We start from the raw sequence: 23827 nt of genomic DNA, 5'->3' as shown, positions 1-23827 counted from the left end.
CGCGATATCGCCGCGCTGCCGGGCTGCGGCCGGAATTTGGAAGGAGCACCCCGCTCCTAAGCCCCGCCCCTCCACTAGGCCCCGCCCCTCTCGCCCCGCGGACACGCCCCCCTCTCGCGGCCCCGCCCCCCGGCCTCCCGGGCCCGCGCGGCGGCCAAGGCCCCGCCGAACTCCGGAATCCCCTGAAATGCGGAGCGACCCCACCCTCGGCGGCCCCGCGCACGCCGCCCCCAAAGTCTCACCTGCAGCCGCTCGCGGGGCCGATCCCATCCTCCACGTCTAGGGGTCCGCACGCGGGGACCGGGCGCGGGGGTCCCCACCGGCCCTCAGCGGGGCCCCATGCCCCCTGGAGCCCCCGCAGCGCCGCCTGGGGACCTGCCCGTGGGCACCCTAAGCGCGGAGGACCGCCCACTTGGTCGATGGCGGAACAATCAGGATGATGCTACGTTTTTAAAAGGTAGAGATCAGGACTTGACTGTGTGATCTTGATTTCCTTTGGGAACAACAGGATCATTTTTGTGATTTAAAATGATGGAAATAGAAGCCAACACTATGTAACGGCGGTTATCTGCAGGTGGTAAAACTCCGGGCGACTTTGATTTTCTTCTTTATAGGTGTTTGTATTTTCCATATCGCCCACAATCAACTTATAGTACTTTTAAAAAATATTTTTCTTGATTTCAGAGAGAGAGAGAGAGAGAGAGAGAGAGAGAGAAAGAGAGAGACATCAGTGATGAGAATCATCCATCGGCTGCCTCCTGCACACCCCACACTGGGGATCGAGCCCGAAACTCGGGCATGTGCCCTGACCGGGAATCGAACCCTGACCTCCTGGTTCATAGGTCGATGCTCAACCACTGAGCCACGTCGGCCGGGCACCTTTTATCACTTTTATGATCAGAAATTGTCTTTTACTTTTTAAAGGGTTAATAGTGCCTCCCCGTCCCCCGGGAGCGAAGAAGCAAGGGTGCAGGAGAAAGGCATGTCCACAAAGGACAGAGAGCCTGTGGGGGGTGGGAGTGAGGAGGCAGCAGGTAAGGACGAGAGAGAGGGGCCCCGGGGAGAGGTTAGGGGAGGGCCGCGGGGCAGAGTCTGCCTAGGTCGTGGGGCCCCTGGGACCTGGCAGCCAGCCTGCTGCTGGAAAGGAGAACAGGGCGTCTAAGGGTAGGAGGGGGGTGGCACAGCGGCGGGATAGGGGACAGGCCCCAGGGGAGCGGGAGCCCGGAGTCCTGGGCCAGACGTCGCTGAGGCCGGGCGGGCTGTGAGCTGCCATCATCCGGGTCCCACTCTCCTCTGTGCCCACAGGACCCGGCGGGCCGCCTGGCGGGCCGGCAGCTGGGCTCAGGGAAGGATGGAGCCGGCACTGGAACCCGGGCCCAGGCTGCTGCGGTCCAGCGTTGTGACCTTGGGCAAATCAACTCTCACAGTTTGTGTGAAATGTAAAATGTTTCTGTAAAAACCAGGGGTCCTGATTTCACAGGCCTAATGCCATGTTCATGTGGTGCGCAGAAGACAGGTGCTAAACTCGGTTAGTTAGAATTAAAAGGAGTTTTAATGCTTTAAAATCCAAAGTCGGCCAGCGCCACGTGGGAAGGAGGCCTGGGTTTATGTTGAACCCCTCTCCTGCCTCTGCCCCAGTTTATCAAGGTCTCCCCCAGACTCAGGACTTCCCCTTGGTGCCAGGAAGCCTTGAGGCCACTAGGGGGCGCTCATTTCATCTTCGGTCCAGGGGGTGAGTCTGGCCCTGGGGCAGAGCTGCTCTCTGGAACCTCCACGCCGAGCTACGGCCCTGGATCCCCCCGGGCCATCCCCACGCTAGGGGCACAGAGAATGGGACTCACACTGGAGGGCCTCCCCTCTCCTCTGCCCATCACTGCCCCTAAACCCTACAGCCCCGCCCCGGAGAAGTTGAAAAGAAAGGGGGAGCAGTCCCCTCCTGCACAGGGCCAGTCGGAGAATTTCTAAAAGTCACTGGAGTGGCTGAACTTATCAGGGCCCACGGGCCAGTGATGGAGGAGAAAGCAAAGCAAATGTATTCACACTGACACTGACATCGGCCCAGAGAGATACACACAGACACACAGAGAAACAGACAGACACACAGAGAAACACACAGACACACAGAGAAACAGACAGACACACAGAGAAACACACTGACACATAGAGAAACAGACAGACACACAGAGAAACACACAGACACACAGAAACAGACAGACACACAGGAATACACACAGACACACAGAGAAACACACAGACACAGAGAAACAGACAGACACACAGAGAGACACACAGAGAAACACACAGACACACAGAGAAACACACAGACACACAGAGAAACACACAGACACACAGAGATACACACAGAGAAACAGACAGACACACAGAGATACACACAGACACACAGAGAAACTGACAGACACACAGAGAAACACACAGACACACACAAACCAGCTTTCCCTCCGGGAGGAACGTGATCTCACACACCCACCCTGCACCCAGCGCCCCGGGTCACCCCCAGCCCACAGAAAATGGAAGAAAATGCAGGAAAGCTGCTCAGCCCCGGAAAGCCCCGCTACCTCTTCTTGTAAATAAGCATTTGAATGTGTTTTGTTCTAAGCGGTGCGGCCGGCACAAAGGGTGCTCTTTCCCCTGCAGGAGGGCCCTCTCTCCGCCCTCTCCTCCAGCCGCCCGCCCGCCAGCGGGGCGGCTCCGTCCTCAGCCCCCGCCGGGGTCCCTTCGGTTCAAAAGAGCCCTAAGAACCACTTGACTTCTCTCAGTTAACCTGCAGGCTGAGATAAAAGTAGGGTTCCCTTTCTTCAACAGATTACTAGTTCTTTTTAAAAATATATTTTATTATTGTTGTTTTTTTACAGAGAGGAAGGGAGAGGAGGAGAGTTAGAAACATTGATGAGAGAAACATCGATCAGCTATTTCCTGCACACCTCCTACTGGGGATGTGCCCGCACATGCCTTTGACCGGAATCGAACCTGGGGACCCTCCCGTGGGTAAGCCGATGCTCTATTCACTGAGCCAAACCGGTCAGGGCAAGGATCACTAGTTGTTGAGCAAGAGAGAGTGGGCTGCAGCAGTGAGCTGCAAGGCTAGGCCTTACCCAAGCACCTCAATCCACATCAAGCTCGGCACCAAGTAGGAAAACGTCAGGGAGGCGGGCCGGTCCCCGACCTCTGTGTGTGGGTCCCCGGTCATGGCTGTCACTCACAGGCCTCCTCCAGTTCCCATGGGAAGGTGGGAGTGAGGCTGTCCAGAGTGGCTGCAGCCCTGCGGGGGGCGGGGAACCCTTGGATCTCCGAAAGCTTTCTCTTCCCGCCCTGGGCCATTCCGGGCTCCAGGCACTCGGGCCTCCTCTCTCTAGTCTGGAAACGGGTGAGTGATGGTAATTTACGAGCACATCAGCCCGGAGTGCAGAAGTCAGGCCGCACAAAGCACCGGGTAAATATTTAAAGATCGGAGCCCCAAAGGGGACGGCACAAAGGCGGGGACAATGGCTCTCCGGAATGCTCCCCCAGGGCCGGCCGGCCGGGGTCCCAGCCTTTGTGCCTGGAGGACCCTTGGCGGCGAGCGATTGGGAGCCCCAAGCAGCTAAAGAGAGTCAGACAATCGCGGCCTCTCCAACCCCATCCGGAGACAATTGGCTGATCATTCCAGCGCTTTCGCTGTGTGCCCAGAGTTAATTACATGGAGCAATCCCTCCATTCCGCTTTGAAATGCATCTGCGCGGGCGGGGCCTCCCCGCCAAGCGGCCTTTGCAGCACTCACCCGTGATGGGGAGGAGGGGGAGCGGGCCTGGGCTGCAGGGGGGAAGGGGTTCCCACCAGGCAGGAGGTGCCCAGGCCTGCAAACCCCTCCCACCTCGTGTCCACACCTGACTCGGTCTGCAATTTTTATTTATTTATCTACCTATTTATCTATTTGCTTGTTTATTTATCTATTTATTTGTTTTTGTTGTTGCCGAAGTCAAGAAGGCCAGCCCAGTTGGCAAGGGTCAGTGGTTGAGTGTTGACCTCGGAACCAAGAGGTCACAGTTCCATTCCTGCTGGGGGATGTGCCCGGTTTGTGGGCTCCATTCCCAATGGGGGGGCATGCAGGAGGCAGCTCATCAATGATTCTCTGTTGTCATTGATATTTCTCTCTCTCCCTCTCCCTTCCTCTCTGGAATCAATAAAAAAATATATTTTTTAAAAGTCAAGAAAGCCTGGCCGGTTTAGCTCAGTGGATAGAGAGTCGGCCTTTGATCTGAAAGGTCCCGGTTCGATTCCGGTTCAATTTGGTTTCCGGCACATCCCCGGTGTGCAGGAGGCAGCTGATGCTTGTTTCTCTCTCATCGATGTTTCTGATTCTCTATCCCTCTCCCTTCCTCTCTGTAAAAAATCAATAAAAATATTTTTTTAAATCAATAAAATATATTTAAATAAATAAATAAATAAATAAACGTCAAAGCCAGCTTTAACCGGTTTGGCTCAGTGGAAAGAGCGGGCCTGGGCTGCAGGGGGGAAGGGGTTGGCCTTCGGACTCAAGGGTCCCAGGTTCGATTCCAGTCAAGGGCACGTACCTTGGTTGCGGGCACATCCCAAGTGGGGGGTGTGCGAGAGGCAGGTGATCAATGTTTCTCCCTCATCCATGTTTCTCTCTATCCCTCTCCCTTCCTCTCTGTAAAAAATCAATAAAAATCAATATATATTTTTTAAAAGTCAAGAAAGCCAAAGGAGAGAAAGGAGGGCAGAGACCCCGTGCTCTTGGCCTTACACGCCCAGCGTGGGGAAGCAGGGCCCCGTGGTGCGGCACATCTAGCTTCGGAAGGACTGTGCTCCCTGAACGAGCAGGCAGCCTCGGCCCTGCCCACCCCCACCCCCGCGCTCGGCCTGGACCCGGATCCCAAAGACCAAGGGGCTGGTGGCCCACAACCCCGCTTGCAGAGCCCGGCCTAAGGTGGCCCAGCCCTTCTCTTTGTCCCGAGTGCAGTCTGAGAGGACTCGGGGTGAACCCTGGCGCACCCCCACCTAGGAAACGCCTCCCCCGCCCCTGCGCGCCTCGCGGGCCCGGCCTGCGGGGTGTGCGTGGGCCTGGCCAACAGCCAGGAGCCGGCGGAATGGAGCCCCAGCCCGGGGTGGGGAGGGCTCTCGGTGGAGACCCGTTTAGGACCCTCTCCCAGGGCGTCCCTCTAACTTAGCCGGGAAGTGGCTGCCCACAGGAGCCCGGATTGGGGTCCAGTGGGGAGGGGTGAGGGTCGCTGTCTGCGAGCCCGGAGTCTAGGGAAGGGGAAGCGGGGAGAGTAGGTGGATCAGCCCAGGCGGCAGGACCCCGGCGAGAGGGCGTGCGGAGGGCGGGGTGCGGGCTCGGCGGGCGCGCCCTCTGGGGGTAGAGGTAGGGGTGGGGTGGGGTGGGGGTGGAGGTGGTGTGGGAGTGGGGTGGGTGTGGGGGTGTGGGTGGAGGGGGGGCGTGTGGGTGGGGTGGGGTGGGGCCGCGGCGGCTCGGATGGGGAAAGGGCGGAGCGGGCCTGGAGCCCAGACGCCCGCCGCCGGCCTCGCCCCGGCAGCCCGAGCAGAACATTGCGAATTAGAGCATTTTGCGGTCAATTTTCCACCCGTTAGGCCCCCTGAGCCGCCCACGTGAGCAGCCGGACGCTCGCGCCGCAGCCGGAGAGGAAGCCGGCCGGGGCGGGGGGGACGGGGGCGCCGGCGGCCCTAACTGGAGGGGGCGGCCCCGCTCCCGCCGCGGCCGGAGGGCCCGCCGCGGGCCATGGGGCTGCTAATGGCCGAGTTGAAAGGCGCGGCGGCGGCTCCCGGGCGGGGCGGTGATGGAGGACAAATTGCCGCGGCCGGGAGCGGCGGGGGGGAAGGGGTGCCCGGGAGCGGAGGGGGAGGGGGGGCGGAGTGTGGGGGGAGGGGTGCCCGGGAGCGGCGGGGGGGGGGGAGGAGTGCGGGGTGTGGGAGGAATGGGTGCGGGGGGGGCGGCAGGGGGAGTGCGGGGTGTGGGGGGAAGAGGTGCGGGGGGGCGGCGGGGACGGGGCGCCAGGAGAGGCGCGCGCCCGGTCGGGCAGATGTGCGGCAGCTGGAGGCCTGCGCGGCGGGGCGCCCGGAGCTTGGCCCGGAGGGGGCGCGGCTCGGTGGGGCGGCACAAAGCCCTCCACGCCCGGCTGCCCGCTTTGTGCCGCCGCCCGCCCGCCGGGGCGCCTGTGCGCCGTCACCGCCCCGGAGCGCGGGGGCGGGGGGGTCGGGAGCCCGCGCTTCAAAGCCGCCCGGCGCGTGTCAGCGCCTCCGTCCCGCCTGCCCGCCGCGCCCGGCCCGGCTCGGATCCGGCCGGGGTCCCTGCGGCGCGGGGTCCCTGCGGCCCGGGGTCCCTGCGGCGCGGGCGGAGAGAACCCTGAGCAGCTGTCGCTGCAGCTTCGGCCGGAAAGGAAGGCCGGGCGCCCTTCTCCTCCCGCCTGGCGCCTGGGAGCGGGGCTGCCCCGGCCGGGCCTTCCACATCTCCGGGCGGGGCCTGCGGGGAGAGAGGCCCCGCTGGAGGGAGCTGGGGGGCCGCCCCCCCAGGCGGAGCTCTGCGCAGGCCAATGTGTCCATCCCTCTGCCGCGGGCTCCACTGCGGAACCCCAGTGCACAGACACTGAAACAGGCTGAAACAGGCTGGGTCCAGGACCCAGTGTCTCCCCCAGACCTCAGCCTTCCGGTCAGCCTCAGCCCCTGCGGGCCTGCTCCTGGGGCCACGCCCAGGCCTGCCCGAGTCCTCGGGGGGCCAGCCACCAGGCAGGCCCTCCTTCCCTGAGCTCCGTGGTGCCGGAATAATGAGAAGAGGCTGGGGTCCCAGACCTGCAGAAGCGCAATGTCGCTCCCCCAGGCGGGAGAGGTTCGCAGAGGCTGAGTCCCACCTGCCCCGCAGCCCGCACACCCCGCCGGCGGGGAGGCTGGGAGGCTGGGCCCTGCGGGCAGGCTGCACGCTCTAATGGGACACATGTCCCTGAGCAACCCCTGGGGCCCGGCCTGCGCTGGCTTTGAGCGGCCACAGGCAGAAAATTGCTGCATTGTCCGGGCATTAGGCCACCACGGCCGGAGCGTGAAGCCCGTGGGAGGCCTGGAGGCGTGCTCCGGCCTCCGCATCTTCATCAGATCTCCTCAGGCCGAGGCCCAGCTCGGTGACAGGCGCTGGCAGGGCTCGGAGCTGGCTGGGCCTGCGCACACCCAGTGCGACCCCAAGAACACTCAGAGGCAAGAGAAGCAGGACGAAGCGGCGGGCCTGGTGGAGGGGCCCAGAGCTTGGGGACACTGGGAGGGACAGTCATGGGGGGAATGGGCCTGGAGGGGACCCCAGACGTAAGAAGTGGTGGGATGAGAGGGATAAGGGAAGACTGGGGCAGGGGAAGGGGGTGCTGGGGAGGGCGGAGAGGCCCTGGGGCAGAGCTGAAGCCTGGGCGGCGGGAGGGGAGGGGCAGGGGGAGGTGGAGAATTCACTCCGTGTCCCCCTCTCTTCCCCTCCCGCTCAGGGGTCCTGGAGCCCCTCATTGACATGTAAACGAGGGGCCCCTATAAAGGCTGAGCCGCCTCCCGCGGGCACGTACGTGACAACATGGGCACTGAGCCCGGGCCCCAGGGCAGCTCTGGGGGCCCCGCGGGCAGATTCCGAAAGGTCGGGGTGCTGAAGAGCTCGGGGTGGGGGCTCTGCCCGCCGGCAGGGGCAAAGGGCGAGAGGGCCGTGAGCCCGCCCTCTAACGGCCCCTGGTCCGCAGATCTCCAAGCCGCTGATGGAGAAGAAGCGCCGCGCGCGCATCAACCTGTCGCTGGAGCAGCTGCGGGCGCTGCTGGAGAAGCACTATTCGCACCAGGTGAGCGCGGACCGGTGGCGGGTGGCGCGATCCACCCCTCGCCCCTCGCGGCCGCGGGCTCCCCGCTAAGAGCCCTCCCCGCCCCCCGCAGATCCGAAAGCGCAAGCTGGAGAAGGCAGACATCCTGGAGCTGAGCGTCAAGTACATGAGGAGCCTCCAGAGCTCCGTGCAAGGTAGAGGGGCCTGGGAGGCTGGGGGGGGGGGGGACCCCTGGTACCCCAGGGCCAGATCGCAGAGGGGCGGGTGGAGAGGAAGGCGCAGGGAGGTTTGGGTAGCAGAGGAAGAGGAAGGCGCAGGCAGGGGGCCGGCGGGTGAGGCGGGGCCAGACCACTGGGGGCGGGAGGCGGCGGAGGCGGGAGGGCTGCGGAGTTGTAATCCTAGTGGAAGGCGGTCTGGACGTTCAGGCGGCCTCGCCTCCCGCCCCTCCCTGCTCTTCCTTTCCCCTCCCCGCTTCTCCCCTCCCTTCCTCCCTCTTCTCTACAACCCCCCCCTTTTCCTCCTCCTCTTCCCCCTCCCCTCCCCTCTGCTCCCCTCTCCTCAGGGCTCTGGCCGGTCTGCAGCGGCGCCGAGTACCCGCCGGGCCCCCGCGGCTGTCCGGCGGGCGTCAGCCAGCTCCGGCGGCGCGGGGAGGACCGCGGCGGGAGGACGGCTCCGCGGGGGCCGCCGCGCGCGGCGGGCAGCACCATGGACAGCGCCGGCCCCCGCCCCGAGGCGCCCGCGCGCTGCGGCCCCTGCGCCCCCGCCACGTGGGCCCCTGATCCGGGTGCCTGCGGCTCGCGGGGCCCGCCACCCCGGCTCCTCCTCCCCGGCCCGTCCACCGACCTCCTGGCGCCGCAGCCGGCGCCCCGTCACTGCGCCCAGAGCCCGGGGCCCTGGCTGCGCCTGTGGCGGCCGTGGTAAGGCCCAGGCGTGGCCTCGGACTCCGGGGTCCCCCGTCCGGTCTGCGGCGCAGACACAGCTTGGGGCGCGCCCGTGGGACCACCCGGACCTCAAACGTCCGTCCCGGCCCCGCGGGGAGGGTGGCCGGGGGGTGCCCGGTGCCGGAGAAAGAGCGCAATGAGACGCGCGGAGCCTCGGTGGACCCGGGTCTGCGCTTCTAGGCAGCATCTGCCCCGGCCCCGGCCTCACCTGCTCAGGCGGGACCTGCGCTCTCCTCCTCCCGCCCGAAGGGGCCGGGCGGTGTCCTGGGCGCCCCTCCCCAGGCCCCGGCGGCAGCCCGCCCCGCCCCGTGGCGCCGCGGTGGGAAGGCCGCGCCGGCGGCGCGCAGAGCAGACCCCTCGCGGCGAGGAGAATCGCGGCCCCGCCCCGGCCCATTCAGCCGCCTGAGGACGCCCGGTTCCCACCGGCGCAAAGGGCGAGGGGCCCCAGCAACCCCCGCCCCGAGCTTCTCTGCCCCCACGGACCCCACCCCCTCCGCGCGCAGCGCCCTCGGAGCTCCGCCTCGGCCGCGAGCTGCTCGCCCACCGCCCCGCCCAGCCGGCGCCCTGCCCGCGCGGCTCCGGGGGGCCCAGCGCCGGGCCGCGCCTATTTGAGGGGGGCTGGGAGGAAGCCGAGCTCCTCTCCGGGGAGGGCCCCTTTCCCACTCGGCACAGACCCCGGCCCCGGCCCCGCAGAGCCCCGCCTCCGGGTTCCGGGCCGCCCAGAAGCCTGCGTCCTCCCACAGCCGTCCTCCCACAGCCCCCGGAGGGCTGGCACCTGTTCCCGGGGTCCCAGCACGCGAGGGGGGCCTGGGGGTGCGGGACGGGGTTCTCGGGCTGTGCCCAGGAGGAGATTCTGACACCTCCTCCCCAGTTTGAAATAAATTCAGAATAAAGACAGTGCGAACCTGAGAAATGGGCTCTCCTCTATCCCATGCGGCCCACTGAAGTGCAGCTTTTTGAATTGCAAATAGCAACTTTGTCTAAAAATTTTATCCTTTTAGGCTGCCCCTGTGCTGCTCGTGTGCTAAAAACCCACACAGGTCAGATCATCGCGGGGAGAGCGCGGCCGGGGCCCCCACCCCGGCCAGCCGGGTCTCGGGGTGAAGGTGGGGGCGGGGTTCTGGGCTGTAGGGGTTTGGGGGCGGCCTGTCCGGGTCTGGGCTTCCCACCTTCCTCCATGTGGCTGGTGACCCCAATACATCCTCCGGACACCAGGTGGCGATCTCGCATCGCAGACCCAGGAAGCGGCTTCCAAACCCCAGCCCGGGCCAGGGGTGTGGTCCCCCCACACTCTGTGCCACATCCCGTGCCAGTAAGAAGGGGCAAGCCCAACCCCCAAGAATGCCGCTAGTAGAGGAATTCGAGAGACACGTTTGGGGGCAGGCGGCCAGGTGGGTGCTGTTAGATCCTAGGGAGGTGTTTCCGTGAAACCAGCATAGAAGTGCGAGGTGCAAATCCCAGGAGGTTTTATTGGGTCTGTACAGAGAGAAATGCTTAGTTGTCAAAAACCAAAAAACCAAACGGATCCCTGGCTTTGGGCTGGGGGGGGAGGGGGAGGGGTATGAAGACAGAACCCTCCCCCTTAAGCCCAGGGTCAGGCTGCTATCAACGCAGCCGCAGGGCCTGGGGCCGCACAAAGGGTGAGAGGGATCCCGCCCCCAGGGCCCTGCGCTTGGGGTCCTCCCTCTTATCTTTTGTAAAAACCAGGAGTAGAGAGACTCTGGGGTGCCAGGCCCCCCTGTAAGTATTGCTGCTGGATAGGAAAGTAAAAACCCCAAGGTGGCCAATGGGCCAGCCTGAGGGGGGAGTGGCTAGCCGACGACCTCACGATGGGTCAGTCCTAGAAGGCACGCAGTACTGGCCAGGCTGGACAGCAGTCCCCTGCCTTGCTCGCCCGTGGCCACCTCAGGGGCCTCGAGGCAGAGATGGAGCCAGGCAGTCCCTCCTCCCCCTCCCAGTGGCCTCCTCTGGGGCCGGGCCCAGTCTGGGGTGTGCGGAGGGAGGCCTGGCCCCAGGAGGGGCAGGGGCAGAGCGGAGGGAACGTGAGCAGGCAGGCTCCGTGCTGGCCCCGGCCTGCTCCAGGCTTCCTGTGTCCGGGCGGCTGCATGAAGGCCGGGGCCAGGGCGAGGCAGCCTCTGCACTGGCCCTGTCTGCCACCCAAGGTCACAGCTGCTCCGGCCTCTCCTCAGCCTGTGGCCAGGTGCTTCCCCTATGCGAAGCCCAGGCCTGCGAAGGGTCTGCCAAGAGGGAGAGCAAGGAGCCCTGTTCACGGGGGTGGGGGGACCCCGGTCAGAAGCCAGGCCTTAACCCCAGAACCTGGGAGGCTGTGGCCACACCTGTAGGCGGGGACGGGCAGAGTAAGGAAGCCCAGTCTGTCCCACCAGGCACCCACGCTTCCGGGTGGTAGTCAGAAGTGGCCACCGTGTGGGGACAGGCAGTGAGGACATAACAGTGGCGGGTGTGTGTGGGTGTGTGTGTGTGCGCCAATGGTGAGGAGGTGTGTGTTGTGCTTTAGTTGGGTGTGGGGTGAGTGCCCAAGGGGCCAGGGCAGAGAGCAGGACGCCTCTCCTGCCCTGTGCACTCCGTGGTCGGAGCGTTGGACCAGCACTTCTTCGTCCTGAGAGTGACCTGGTCACCTGCCTCACGGGGGGACGCAGAGGCAGGACCGGCAGGGAGGCTGCTCTGAGCTTGGACTTGGGCCCGAAGACCCTGTGCTTAGACCTCCGCGCCCACCGCAGAGGCGGGACGGGTCAGTGCCGGGTGGAGAGCAGCGGTCCGTGGCTCCCCTTCCTGCAGAGCGGGGCTCTCTTCTGTCTGGGGGGTCCTGTTCTGGGGCTCCCCTCCTGGAAGCGCTGGGCACGTGCAGAGCCTCCTTTGCCCAAGCCCAGTGACCAAGCGCCCAGCACCGCAGCCAGGGCAGCTGTCCCTCCGAGCAGCGACCACATCATCCATCATCCCGGGACGATGCTTCGCCCCAGGCCCGGCCCTGCCTGAGCCTGGGGGCAGCGGGCATCTTTGGTGCTTTGGCCCCAGGGCGGCCTAGGTCGCCGAGCCCAGCGAGTCCGAGTGCAGCGTGACGTAGCCCGAGGACTCGGACGGCGAGCTCAGGACGCTGCTGGCGCTGCCGCCGCCGCCCGCCGCGTGCAGGCCCGCGGGCTCGGCCCACGACGCGCTCGGGACCCTCTGCAGGGGCCGGGCGTGCGCATGCGCGGCCGGGGGCGGCCCGGGACTGCGCTGCGCGCCGGGGCCGCCAGGGGGCGCCGCGTCCTCGCCGGGCGGGGCGGGGCCCGGGGCGGCGGGGCCCGGGGCCGGCGGGCGGCGCAGGGCGTGCGGCTCCCGCTCAAAGGCGATCAGCGCGAAGGCCTCGGGCAGCCGCGAGGCGGAGGCGGCGCGGGCGCCGGGCCCGGGGCGGCGCGGGCTGCCGGGGGGCCGCGGCGGCAGCAGGCTGTCGGCGGAGCGGCGGCGCGGGCGGAACGGGGGCGCGTCCTCCGGGGCCCGCGGGCCGTCGCGGCGCCGGTGCGGCCGCAGGGCGGCCAGGGTCTCGCCGGAGCCCCAGCGCGGCAGGAAGGCGGGCAGCACGGCCCACAGGCCCGCGTCCTCGTGCGAGAAGCGCCGCGCGGGCGGGACCTGCGGGGACGGCGGGTTAGCGGGTGCCCCTAGCAGACCGGCCACGACCCACACCTGACCTCACACCTGACCTTTAAGAGCAGGTGCCAGTCCCTCTGAGGCCCAGTGTCCACCTGGGTGGTGAGGACACCCCTGAATTGGGGCGCCGGGCGGACACTCCGGAGCCCCGGGGACCGGGCAGGGCCCAGGGTGCCCCCCGCACAGGTCCCCCTCGGGCTGCCCGGCTGGAGGTGCAGCCACCGGGGCTGGCAGGCTGGAGAGGCGCTCAGAGGGGAGAGGCCCGGGACCAGGGACAGGATGCCCGCCCGCCCCTACCTGCAGGTACTGCATCTTGTCCTCCTGCAGGGGCGCCAGCGGGTAGAAGTGGGCCAGGCCCCCCTCCAGCGGCAGCTCATAGCTGGCCATCGGGTCTAGGGCCACAAAGTCGCCCCCGCAGCTGTAGTCCAGGGAGCCCTCCAGCACCAGGTCCTGGGGCAGGCCCCCCTCCAGGCTGGTGTCTACAGGGCGGGTGAGGCTTAGGGTCAGGGGTCAGAGCAACCCGAGGGTACCGAAAAGCCAGCCCACGGTCCCCCACAGGCACACACAGGGCAGAGGGCTGGTTCGGGGGAAAGAGGAGGGGCAGGGTCCTGGGTACAGATCCTGATTCCCCACCTTTTCCAGCTGTGGGGCTGGGGCTGGGGCTGGGGAGCCATTTTCTTGTCAGTAGGGGTGCGGCCTCAGGGCTTAAGTACCCACCAGGGGCTGGCACATAGCAGGGTCTTGGCTGAGATGTTCGGGGATGTTTGGGGCTGACAGTGGGACCTCAGTGCCAGGGGTGGCCGCCTTACCGTTGTTATCCCAGTGACTCCAGGGGCCGCCCCAGGTGCCCCCTCCTCAGGGGCCCTCTGGGGTCCTCACCGTCGTCCGAGTCCTCGCCGCTGGCCATGAGGGCGGCGCACTTCTCCCACACGGCCCGAAGGTCGGCGCGGTAGCGGGCGCAGGCCCAGAGGAACACGGGCAGCAGCAGGGCCTGGGCCACCGAGCACCACAGCACGCACAGCACCATCCAGGGCGCCGCGGCGTCCGCCCGCAGGCTGCTGACGCTCACCACCTGTGGGCACAGGCTCGCCTGGCACCGGCAAGACCCTCCACCGCTTCCCCTCCCAGACTGTCCTCCCGTCTGCGCCCGCTCTGCGCCCGCTCTGCGCCCGCCTGCCCTTCTGCGCCCGCCTGCCCTTCTGCGCCCGCCTGCCTGTCTGCGCCCGCCTGCCCGAGGGAGGGGGTGGCGGAGACAGCGCTAGACTCCGGGGCAGGAAGGAGGCAGAGGGAGGGCGGGGTCCCTGCCCGAGAGCTGCTGGCTGCCCGGTACAGGCACAGCCGGTGTGCCTGGCCCCGGGCCGTGTGCCAGCAGCCTGGGCAGCCCGAGGACAGAGGGTCCCGCTTCCTCTCTGGGGGGAGGAAACGGGCGTGGAGAACTAGGTTTCCAGCCGCCCAGCTTGGGGACCGTTCTGCTCACTTCTGCCCTGGCCTCCCAGCCCTGCCCTGCTCTGGGGGGTTAGGCCGCGGGCCCAACTCCCCAGCAGGCCCCCCAGGGCAGGGCCAAAGCCTCACTCCGCACAGCCTAGGACCTGGAGCCGTGACCCCATTTCCTGCCTGCTGCACTGGCCCCACTCAGCTGGGAAAGTCCGGGGAGGCGGCAGGAAGGCCTGGCTGAGACGTCCCTGCGGTGTCCCGCCATGTCCCTCTGAACCTCGTTCCCCAGGCCTTTAAGTGAGGATGGGGATAACGCCCCACCCCCCAGGATCGGGTGTGAGGACCCAAGCACCTAAAGCCCGCAGGGCACCTGCCGGAGCCCCCACCACCCCGGCTCACCCACCAGCACGGGGAAGCCCATGAGGCAGTCGTAGATGAAGACGATGGCGGCCACCAGGCCGGTGACCTGCAGCGAGGTCCTGGCGGGCTCGGAGCCCTCGATGGAGGAGCGGCGCTTGCCCTGCGCGTCCTCCACCACGATGGCGGGCACCGTGAAGGCCCGGCGGCCCGCCCGCGCGGCCAGCGTCTGGAAGAGGGCGATGGCCGTGCACACGGCGCCCACGGCCACGCTGCCGCCCACCAGCAGCAGGAAGCAGACGCCGAAGCCCAGGCCGATCTCGGCCGCGATGAAGCGGCAGCCGTGGGCGTAGAAGCGCTCCCTCGTGTCGTGCCAGCCGACGGCGGGCAGGGCCGCCAGCACGAAGGACACCATCCAGATGCCCATGACCGTGTGCACCGCCTGCTTCTTGGCGTTGCTGAGCCTGGCACGGGGGGGCGGGGCAGAGGGAGCCGTGTCACTCACCAGGCCTCGGGGCGCCGGGGCCCCCGCGCCCCCGCCCGCCCGCCCGCCCGCGCCCACGCCCACGGGGCTCACCTGTAGTTGACGGGCCAGCGCACCATCCACATGCGGTGGTAGGACAGCGAGGTGACGGAGAAGCAGGTGGCCAGCGTGAGCGTGTAGAAGGTGGACACGAAGACCTTGCAGAGGCCCTCGTTCCACTCGTAGCCGGGCCGCTGGCGCCGCAGCTGCACCACGGCGTAGGTGGCGATGGGCACCGCCACGTTGAGCATGTGCGTGGCCGCCAGCGCGCACAGCAGGAACTCCAGCGGCTTCCACTTCTTCTGCGTGGCGCCCACGCTGAGGATGCCCCACGCGTTGGCCAGCAGGGAGAGGCCCCCGCACGCCAGCCAGCCCACGGCGCTGCCCGGCGGCCGCTGCTCCTCACTCATGGCGCATCTCCGTGCTCACAGCCCGCGGCCCGGGGGCACCAGGGACCAGGAGCATCTGCGGAGTGGGGGGGGGACAGTGAGGCTCAGCGGCTCTCCCTGTGGCTGCGGGGTCCTGGGGAGGAGAGGGGAGGTGCCCAGGTGCCATCATGTTGGCGCCTGCTTGGGTTGGGCTGCTCCCGCTGTGGCCTTCTGCCTGTCCCCGGCCCCAGGGCCATGGGGAGGTGCCTGATGAGTGCGGGTTCCTCCCTTCCTGCCACTCCTTCCAACCACCTGTGCCCTCAGGGAGCCAGCAGGCTGGCTCAGACGGGCATTCTTGCCAGCGCCCTGGCCCTGGCTGGCAACAAGCCCTCTCGCCAGCAAACGCCCCAGATCCCAGGGCAGCCCTGGCAAGGCCTTCCCTGTGCCTGGGAGGCTGAGTTCCCTCGACCCCTGTGCGAGGGAGGGGTGACAAGGCCCCGTGTTCCAGCCGCTGATTCCAGCGAGGCCCCTGCACCACGGCCTCCGCCGCCACAGGACGAGACCTCTTCCCGGAGGGCACGGGGTGCTCGGGGTGGAGGCAGTCACGTCACAGACGCCGTGGGCGCAGTCCAGGGATAGGCCCGGACCCAAGAGGAACTGCCGACGGCCTGGACAGGAGCCGGGAGAAAGGATGGTGGCAGGAGGCCTGTGTCTGGAGGTGCAGTGTCTGCCGGAGGGCTGGGCAGGGTCCCTCCCGCCCCCTCGCCAGCCCACAGCCCTCAGCTGCCTCCCGTGGGGAGTGCTGGCCCCGAAGGCCCCCTGGCACAGCGGGGAGCAGGCAGCGCGGGAGAAGCAGCCGCTGCCTGAAGGCCCACTGTGCGCTCCGCCTACACTTGGCCCTTCTCCCCCGGGAGCCTGCTGAATCTCACTGGCCGCACTTCTGGCCCGACACCTGCGGGTGCCTCCTGTACCCAACACATCACGTGACCCCAGGGCCTGGCCCAGCTTGGGAGGGACAGGCCACTGCGGGCCCCGAGCACGGGCTCGGGCTGCTCTGGTCTGTCTGTGGCCTGAGCCCAGGACCCTGAGGGACCTGAGGGCTGTGTCCCCCGCATTGCGGTGTCTCTGTGGGCCTGCCCGGAGCCCCGGCCCAGCGGGGAGGCCACTGGAACTCACCCCGGGGCTCGGGGACCTCTGGGGCCGGGACCTCCTTCTCCACAGGAGGCGTCTGCGGGCAGATGGCCTTCCTTCCCCATCCCATGTCGGCCCCTCCACCCCCTACTCCCGTGTCCAGCAAACCTCCCCGACCTCAGCGTGCAGAGACCACCGTGTGAGGGATGGGCTGCCAGACTCCACGCCAGCTCCCCGCCGGTTACTGCTCTCCGCTGGGCCCCTGTGCTCATATCTGCAAGCTGGGCATGGCAGCCCCCGCCTGGAAAGCCTTGTGGGTGGTCAGTGAGCTCTGCCAGGGACGTGCTCAGCAGACTCTCGCCATGCAGACGCCTGCACCAAAGCCCCCAGCTCGCGGCACTGCCTCTTAGGGGTGGGACACTGAGCATGGCGGGGTGGGTGACCCTCAAACCTCAGGCGGACCCGCTGACTCCCCACAGCACTTGGGACAGCCCAGCTTTGGGGGTGAGGTAGCCACAGGCCATCCCCAGCCCCACGGGGCGCCTGGCAGCCTGCTGGGGGCCCAGAGCAGGCGGAGTGTGGGTGCCCCCCTGGTCCAGAGACCGCCATCACCAGTGAGTCTCGCCATCAGACAGGACACTGGGACCAGCATGCACTGTGGGCCAGCTCCTTTCCCATCTGCACAGCTGTGCCAGCTGGCCAATGGGAGGCCTTCCCTGGGGTGTCCACACAGCTGTCTGACCCTGGGGCCTCATGAGGGGCGGGGAAGGAGCCACAGGCTCCACGGGCACAGCCCTTCCCGTGCCAGGTGATCCCCTGGCATCACAGTGGCTCCCTGCAGGGCGCGGCGGTGTCTGCAGGCGGGAACGCACCCTGGGTGGAGGAGTTACCTTCCCATGAACAGGCACACACCACCCTCTGAGCAGCGCCAGGGGTTCTGTGCACTGACAATGTCATCGTCCCCATTTGACAGATGGTCAAACAGAGGCAGGAGAAGGTAAAACCATTTGCCCGGTTTGTTATGTGCCTGAGCGGGCGGAGCCTCATCTGGATACACCCAGGCTGCAGGTTCCACCTCTGCTCAGGGCGCATACAGAAGCACCAGTGAACGCATAGGTGAGTGGAACACAAGGCCAGGGTTTTCTCTCTCTCCCTGCCTCTCTCTCTAAAATAAAAAAATAAAATAAAACCCTGACCTCTCAAACCCCAAAATGCTCAAGGAACAAATCATTATTATTATTATATTATTATTTTGTTCCTCAAGTTAAGAGGGCTTTTCCGAGCCTCCTACTTCTGCAGGGTGGGCCCTGCTGTGCCCATACTGCAGAGGGGAACACTGAGGTTGGCAGCCCGTGCAGAACAGGGAAGGCAGTATGAGGGCCGCTTTGGGGCCCTGGGATGGGAGCGCAATGGCACCGGGTGAGGGTGGGGAGTGTGTACCAAGCACTCAGCGGGGGCTGGCTCTGTGGAGGGAGGGAGTGGTGACCACAGAGCACACCTTCCTCACAGACAGGGGACATCCGGCCGCTCCATTGGGGTCCGCACCCAGGGCGGGCAGCCTCTCCTGCATCACCCCATTGCATCCCGCGGCGTCTCAGGATGGAGCTCCGGCTGCGCCCGGTTACCTAAGGGCAGGCTGACCCCCCTCTAAGGGCAGCTGCACCCCAGGCCGGGACCACGGCGGGACCACGGCCTGACGGCGCCCTCCCAGGGGCTGCGGGCGGCCGTGACGTCACGCCCACCGGCCAATGAGGCCGCGCGGCCCCGGCCGGATTGCGCAACGAAGACCGAGAACTTGAAAGGATTCCCCGGCCCCGGCGCCCCGCGCTCCCCCTCCGCCCGCATCCGCCAGGCCCGCCGGCCCAGCGCGACCCGCCGCCTGTCCGGCCCCCGCGGCCAGCCCTGCCCGCGCCGAGGGCGTGTCCGGGAGCCCCGGGAGCCGGGCGCCGGGCGCGGGCCGGACCGCGGTCCCCGGAGCACCCCCCCACCCCCGCCCCGGCGCTGCTCACCCGGGGGCCGGGGAGGGGGACCGGCCTCTGGCGGGTTAACTCCCAGGCTCCCCAATTGGGGGTGCGCAGCCCTGAGCGGAGCCCGGGCCCCTCGGACAGACGCTGCGACCGACCACCGCGGACAGCCGCTCCCCGCCCGGGTCCCTCCCGGGTCCCTCCCGGGTCCCTCCGCCCGGGTCCCTCCCGCCCGGGTCCCTCCCGCCCGGGTCCCTCCCGCCCGGGTCCCTCCTGGTCCCCCAGCCCGGGTCCCTCCCGCCCGGGTCCCTCCTGGTCCCCCCGCCCGGGTCCCCCCGCCCGGGTCCCTCCTGGTCCCCCCGCCCGGGTCCCTCCTGGTCCCCCCGCCCGGGTCCCTCCCGCCCGGGTCCCTCCTGGTCCCCCCGCCCGGGTCCCCCCGCCCGGGTCCCTCCTGGTCCCTCCCGCCCGGGTCCCTCCTGGTCCCCCCGCCCGGGTCCTCCCGCCCGGGTCCCTCCCGCCCGCGCCGGGCGGCTGCTCACCGTGCGTTCCCGCGTCCGGGGCGCCCGCCCGCCGCTCCCGCCTCCGGCTCTGGCCGCGCCTCCCGCGCCCCCGGGCCGAGCGCGGGCCGCCAGGGCGGGCGGGGGTGGCTGGCGGCGGGGCGGCCCGAGGCCCGGAGCATCCCGGCGGCCGCCGTGGCCGGAGCGCCTGCTGGGCTCTGCGCCGGCCGCGGTCCCGCCCCCCGCCCCCTCCCGCGCCGTCCGCGCCGCCGCTCCCGCCGCTCCCGCCGCTCCCTCTGAGGCCGGCGGGGGCGGGGACGGGGCGGGGGCGGGGCGGGCGCCTGTCTCCGCCGGGCCTCCGCGCCGCCCCTCGGCCGCCCCGCCCCAGCTCCGGGTGGGTCCTGGGGAGAGCCCCCATCGCCGCCCCTGGGCGGGGGCGGGGGGGGGGGGCACACTCTGGCCTGACTCTGAGGACCCAGCCGGGCGGGAGGCTCACATCGCAGGTGAACAGGGGTGAGGAGAGGAGCAGGCGCGACTCCTAGGAACTGGGGAGTCTTTCAGGGCCGGCTCCGCGGCAGGGTGGGGAGGCTGGGTCAGCTGAGGGGCCAGGGGCTGCTGGGGGCTGTCCCTTCCTGGCTCCGGCTCATAATGTTCTCAAACCCACTACTGACTGCGCAGCCAGGGGAGGCCAGGCCCTGCATTCAGCACCCCTGACCCCCCCCTTCCCCCCCAGAGCTCCCCCATTAGTGCTCCTGAGGGGGTACAGGTGCCACCCACAGGCCGGGGGAACTCTGGGGGTAATCCAGTTGGTCCCCTTGATAGGGGCCTCTGGAGACCCTTGAGTCCCGAGAGTGGCCACTGGCCTCCTGTCCAGGCAGAGAACCCACCTGCCTCTTCAGGCCGCCTGTGGCCGCCACACCTGTGACCACCACACCCTGGGCCAGAGCCTGGAGCCACTGGCGCTGCCTGGCTCCGGACCCCCTGGCCCAGTAGCTGGGACGTACCCGTGAGTGGCAGCCCTGTGCCTGGAGGAAGGCAGGCACCTGCCCAGGACAGTTCCACAGCCTGACTCCTGCCCGTGCCACTCCAGCCTGGTCCACACCCTTAAGCAGCGAGCGAGGAGCAACTCCTGGGGGAGGGGCTGGCGGGGACGGGTGGGGGGACTTGGAGCCAGTCCTCTGCGGCGATGAGGGTGTGTGCACAGGGAGGCTGCAGTGAAGGGGGGCTGGGCGGGGGCCATGTGCTCCGCGTGTGTGGCTTCAGGGTGGCCTGGGCAGAGGCCACCAGCAGGGGGGCTGGCAGGGGGCATGGCGTTCCTAAGGCAAACAGGCCATGTCGTCCTCCCAGCCTCGGGTCCCAGGGCTGCCCGAGGCCTGTGGCCGCGAGAGCCCACCCCCGGCCCTGCTCCCCGCTGAGGTCCGAGTGCCCCTGCCCGGGCTCCCCGCCGGCTCCGCGGGCGCAGAGGCAGGTGGGCGTGGGCCCCACGGCTGCCCTGGGGCCTCGGGCCGAGTGCTCTGCCAGCCTGGGCTCTTCCCATCTGCCTTAGGGCGGCCTCCGAGTCCTAGCCCCGGGCACTGCCAGTCTTCTGGAGGCTGGCACGGGGCGTGGTGGGCTGGGAGGCCCTCAGGGGCTCAGCAGGGTGGGCTGCTGTGGCCCGTGGCTCCCCTCCCCCCCTCCCAGGCAGGAAATAACCCGTCAGCGGGCCCAGGGCCCGAGACATTCCGAAGCTCTTGGCCCGGGCTCTGCACATCTGGAGCCCAGTTCCTCTCGGGCCTCGGGGACGAGCTGAGGGAACTCCTCCCGGCCCAGCTCCAGCTGCTGGGGGAGGGGCCGTTCTCAGCCGGCGGGACGGCGGCCCCCGCAGTGGCCTGGGCGCTTTATCTGCCCTGAGGCGGCTGGACTGGGTGCAGACACAGATGTACACAGATGTGCACACGGGCTGTGCACGCACTCAAGCGCCCACCCTCACACTGGTACTGCTAACATACCGGCTCCCAGACCCTCACCCCACAGCCAGCCCCCTCCCTCCCAATGGCTGGGGCGTTCCTACATGCGCCGCGGGCCTACAGGCGGCTTCTTGCCTCTTGCTCTTGAGGAGCCCAGAGGCCGCCGCTGGCGGAGCCCAGCTGCCCCTGCTCATAGCCCCTGCCCCGGCCCCCCCCCCCCCCGTCCCAGCCACGGAGGCCACGCAGACTCAGGGCGTCACCTGCAGGAGGAGCCAGACCTCGGGGCCAGGACACGGAGCCAGGGCCGGGAACAGGGCTCTCCTGGGAGTGGGTTGCTGTGCCTGAGCGTCCGGGGCGCCCAGGCACCGGCGGCCAAGGGGCTGGGGCGCTGTCAGGCGGGGGAAGCTCAGGAAGGCAGGCGGGCGAGCCCACGGAGCCCCGAGACAAAGACCACCGGGCCGAGGTCCAGCTGAACAGCAGCTTTATTGGGGAGGCTGGAGTCCTGGCAGGCCGCGCTGCGGGAGTGCTCCCCAGCCTCGGGGATGTGGGGGGCGATGTGAGCACGGACACGGGATATATAAATAAAGCTTTGGTGTATATTCAGGAAGGCAGGTTAACACTGCGAGACGACACTGCACGCCACACCAGCTCTCATGGGGAGTGGGTTTTGGCCAAGGGGTAATTTCTAAGTGACGGGGTGTGGGGCTGCTCCGAGCCCAGCGGAGGGAGGAGGCGCCTAGGCCTGAGGCTCCACCTGGCCCTGCCGCTTCGCCTTCATCTGCAGGTACCGCCCTTTGCCTTCCTCAAAGCGCTTCTTCTCGTCCTCGGTCTCGGGCTGTGGACACAGAAACAGCAGGTGAGAGACAGCAGAGCCCAGGGCCCACCCAGTCCGCTGGCCGCCTGGGACCTCCCGGGCGCCCAGAGAGGCCTGTCTGCCAGCCGTGCCCCCTCGAGGGCCGGGATGCCTCCAGGGAGAGCGCTGCAGAGGGGACACAGGAGAGAAGACAGCGGGCACCTCCAGTGGCCGTTCCCACAGCCACACCTGGTCCTCGGTAATGAACTTCAGCTGATCTGGCCGTGGAGGGAAGCCCAGAGCGGAGCCGAGCGAGGGGAAGGGAAGAGGTTTGCTCCACAGAGGATGCCGGCTGCAGGCAGTCCCGGCCCCAAAGGACAGTGGGACAAACGTGGCCACGTGGCCTGGGGAAGGCCATTTCGTTGCACTTTGTGGGCACGGACGCCCAGGAGGTGGCACCGAGGACTGCGTCGCCTTGTCTTCCCTTCCTCTGAGCAACTTGAGAAGCAGGTCCCCACACGGAGGGGCGGGGCCAGCTGCCAGCGGGTTTGCAGGGGCAGCGCTGGCTCAGGCCTGCTGACCTGGGAGGGTGACCGGCGCCCCCTCATTCAGGAGCGGCCCAGCTGCTCACTGCGGGGCCCCTGGGCGGAGGGGCAGAGGGCACTGCCCGAGCCCACCTCCTGCGCTCAGTGCTCTCCGCGGGCCGCCTGGCTGGGATTTAGGATTAAAGAGTCGCCTGGTTCCCCTGGGAAGACACCGGAGTCTGAAAGCCGCCCTTCACCACAATGACACGCCGGCGGCTATTTCCAGGCCCGAGGTTTTAAGACGGCGTGTCGGAGAGAGCAATCCCCCAGGACGAGGAGCAATGTCAGGACCAAGCGGGGGGCCCCCCTGCCCCCCAATCTCCTCAGAAACCGGCAGCCAGGTCCCCGGGTGGGAACCTCGGAGCTGGCGGCCTGGAGTCAGTGAGCTGACAGTGAATGGATGAGGGTGAGCCCGCAGGTCGGGGCGTCCCGTCTCGGGGGCGTGTGGAAATGGCTTCCCAGGCCCGCTCCTGAAGTCCTCCTGCTGCTCTGCTCTCATCTCCGGCTGACTTTACAAATATATATGCTTTTACTGATTTCAGGGAGAAGGGAGAGGGGGAGAGAAACATCCGTGACGAGAGAGAATCGTCACACCAGGGATGGAGTCTCCAACCCGGACCTGTGCCCTGACCGCGAACTGCACTGTGACCTGGTTCAGCCCGGAGCCCGCCGGCCGGGCTGGCTCTTTAAGACGGAATTGGAGGCCCTGCATTGATGGGAAGCCACCAGGGAAACACGCCAAGGGCTCTGTGGCTCAGGGAGCTGGGCGGGGCTCAGGAAGGGCGGCGAACGGCCCTGCAGAGCTGACGTCATGAGCTTAGGTGCTGGCACCAGGGGCAGGCAGCTGGCACTGGGGCTGAGGAAGACCCCAGGGGTCACCTCAGTCTCTGCAGCCATCACTGTCCACCTGTCCACCGGCCGTCTGTCCATGCCACCACTCCGGTTCTTTCTCTTGGGCGCATGTCACTCTTGCACGTGTGTCCCCGACTCCGGACGGAACATGGGGCCCTCCTGAGGGTCTGTGGCTACATGTGCTTGGCCCCTCACAATAAACATGGCCTCTGGGTCAAGGCTCTGAAAATCTTGAAGGTAAACCTGCTGACTTTGTGTAATCCGATTCCCAAACTGACCTGGCAGGGACCCCTTTCCTAAGAAACCCTTCTTGGGAAGTGCTACCCACCCGCTCCGCCATCAGCTGGCCAAGCGGGCCCTCAAAGTTGGCCTCGCCGGGCAGCGGCAGCTCTGCCAGCCTCCAGAATTGGGTCACTTTAAACAGGCCAGCAGGGCAAGGCCAGGGCACAAGCTGAACCACCTGGGACCCCACACACCACAGACCTTCCTGGGGGGGCTCTTCATCCTGCCCAGCCCAGCCCAGCCTCCCCCCAGGGCCAGCTCAGGGGACCTCCAGCCTCCCTTACTTCTCTCTTCTGCAAAATGGGCCAGTGTCCACCCCACAGGGTGCTGTGGGGACCAATGTCCTCCTAGCTTGTCCCTGTCTGACATCAGGAGTTAAAACTCAATGCAGCCCTGGCTGGTGTGGCTCAGTGGATAGTGTCAGCCTGCAGACTGAAGGGTCCCAGGTTCGATTTCTGTCAAGGGCACATGCCCAGGTTGTAGGCTCAATCCCCAGTAGGGGGCGTGCAGGAGGCAGCCGATCTATGATTCTCTCTCATCATTGATGTTTCTATTTCTGTCCCTCTTCCTTCCTCTCTGAAACCAATAAAAAACAAAAAGACACACCTCAATGCAAATGGCAGACTGTACGTGCTGAGTCTCAGGAAAGCTGTTCTGAACCACGGCCGCCTCGGAGGCGAGGGCACGCTCCCCAGT

General features: G+C 67.3%; 3 protein-coding genes across 9 annotated transcripts in view; 1 reads left to right on the top strand and 2 right to left on the bottom strand.

Moving 5' to 3' along the window:
* The first annotated feature begins 22 nt into the window (after positions 1–22).
* On the top strand, positions 23–9494 carry HES3 (hes family bHLH transcription factor 3). Its single transcript, XM_084875851.1, has 4 exons — positions 23–457; positions 7740–7835; positions 7927–8008; positions 8377–9494. The coding sequence occupies exons 2-4, from the start codon at positions 7755–7757 to the stop codon at positions 8733–8735; spliced, it is 522 nt and encodes a 173-aa protein (XP_084731977.1). The 5' UTR covers positions 23–457; positions 7740–7754; the 3' UTR covers positions 8736–9494.
* A 710-nt stretch (positions 9495–10204) lies between these two features.
* On the bottom strand, positions 10205–19775 carry GPR153 (G protein-coupled receptor 153). 4 transcript variants are annotated; one of them, XM_084875807.1, is made up of 6 exons: positions 19679–19775; positions 14769–15179; positions 14238–14655; positions 13280–13472; positions 12698–12879; positions 10205–12382 (listed from the first exon to the last, which is right to left on the bottom strand). In XM_084875807.1, exons 2-6 carry the CDS (start codon positions 15122–15124, stop codon positions 11795–11797), a joined length of 1737 nt encoding a protein of 578 aa, XP_084731933.1. In that variant the 5' UTR covers positions 15125–15179; positions 19679–19775; the 3' UTR covers positions 10205–11794. The 4 variants fall into 4 exon arrangements, with proteins under 4 accessions (XP_084731933.1, XP_084731934.1, XP_084731932.1 ...); XM_084875808.1 differs by having other exon boundaries at positions 14769–15750; positions 19679–19743; XM_084875806.1 differs by lacking the exon at positions 19679–19775 and adding an exon at positions 18717–18917 and having other exon boundaries at positions 14769–15750.
* Positions 19776–21084: 1309 nt separating this feature from the next.
* Positions 21085–23827, bottom strand: part of ACOT7 (acyl-CoA thioesterase 7) — a 60923-nt gene continuing 58180 nt past the window's right edge. For all 4 annotated transcript variants that reach the window (XR_014794300.1, XR_014794301.1, XM_084875832.1 and 1 more), the window contains one exon: positions 21085–21455. Coding sequence is in view for 2 of the 4 variants with exons in the window: in XM_084875832.1 (XP_084731958.1) it covers positions 21357–21455 (99 nt within the window). In the remaining 2 variants the exon portion in view is untranslated. The remainder of the gene's footprint in view (positions 21456–23827) is intronic.

This window comes from Pipistrellus hanaki, assembly GCF_964339955.1.
Source record: "Pipistrellus hanaki genome assembly, chromosome: 2".
Classification (NCBI taxonomy): Eukaryota; Metazoa; Chordata; class Mammalia; order Chiroptera; family Vespertilionidae; genus Pipistrellus; species Pipistrellus hanaki.
The sequence above is the reverse complement of the archived record's forward strand: the minus strand, read 5'-3'. Positions and strand labels throughout refer to the sequence as shown.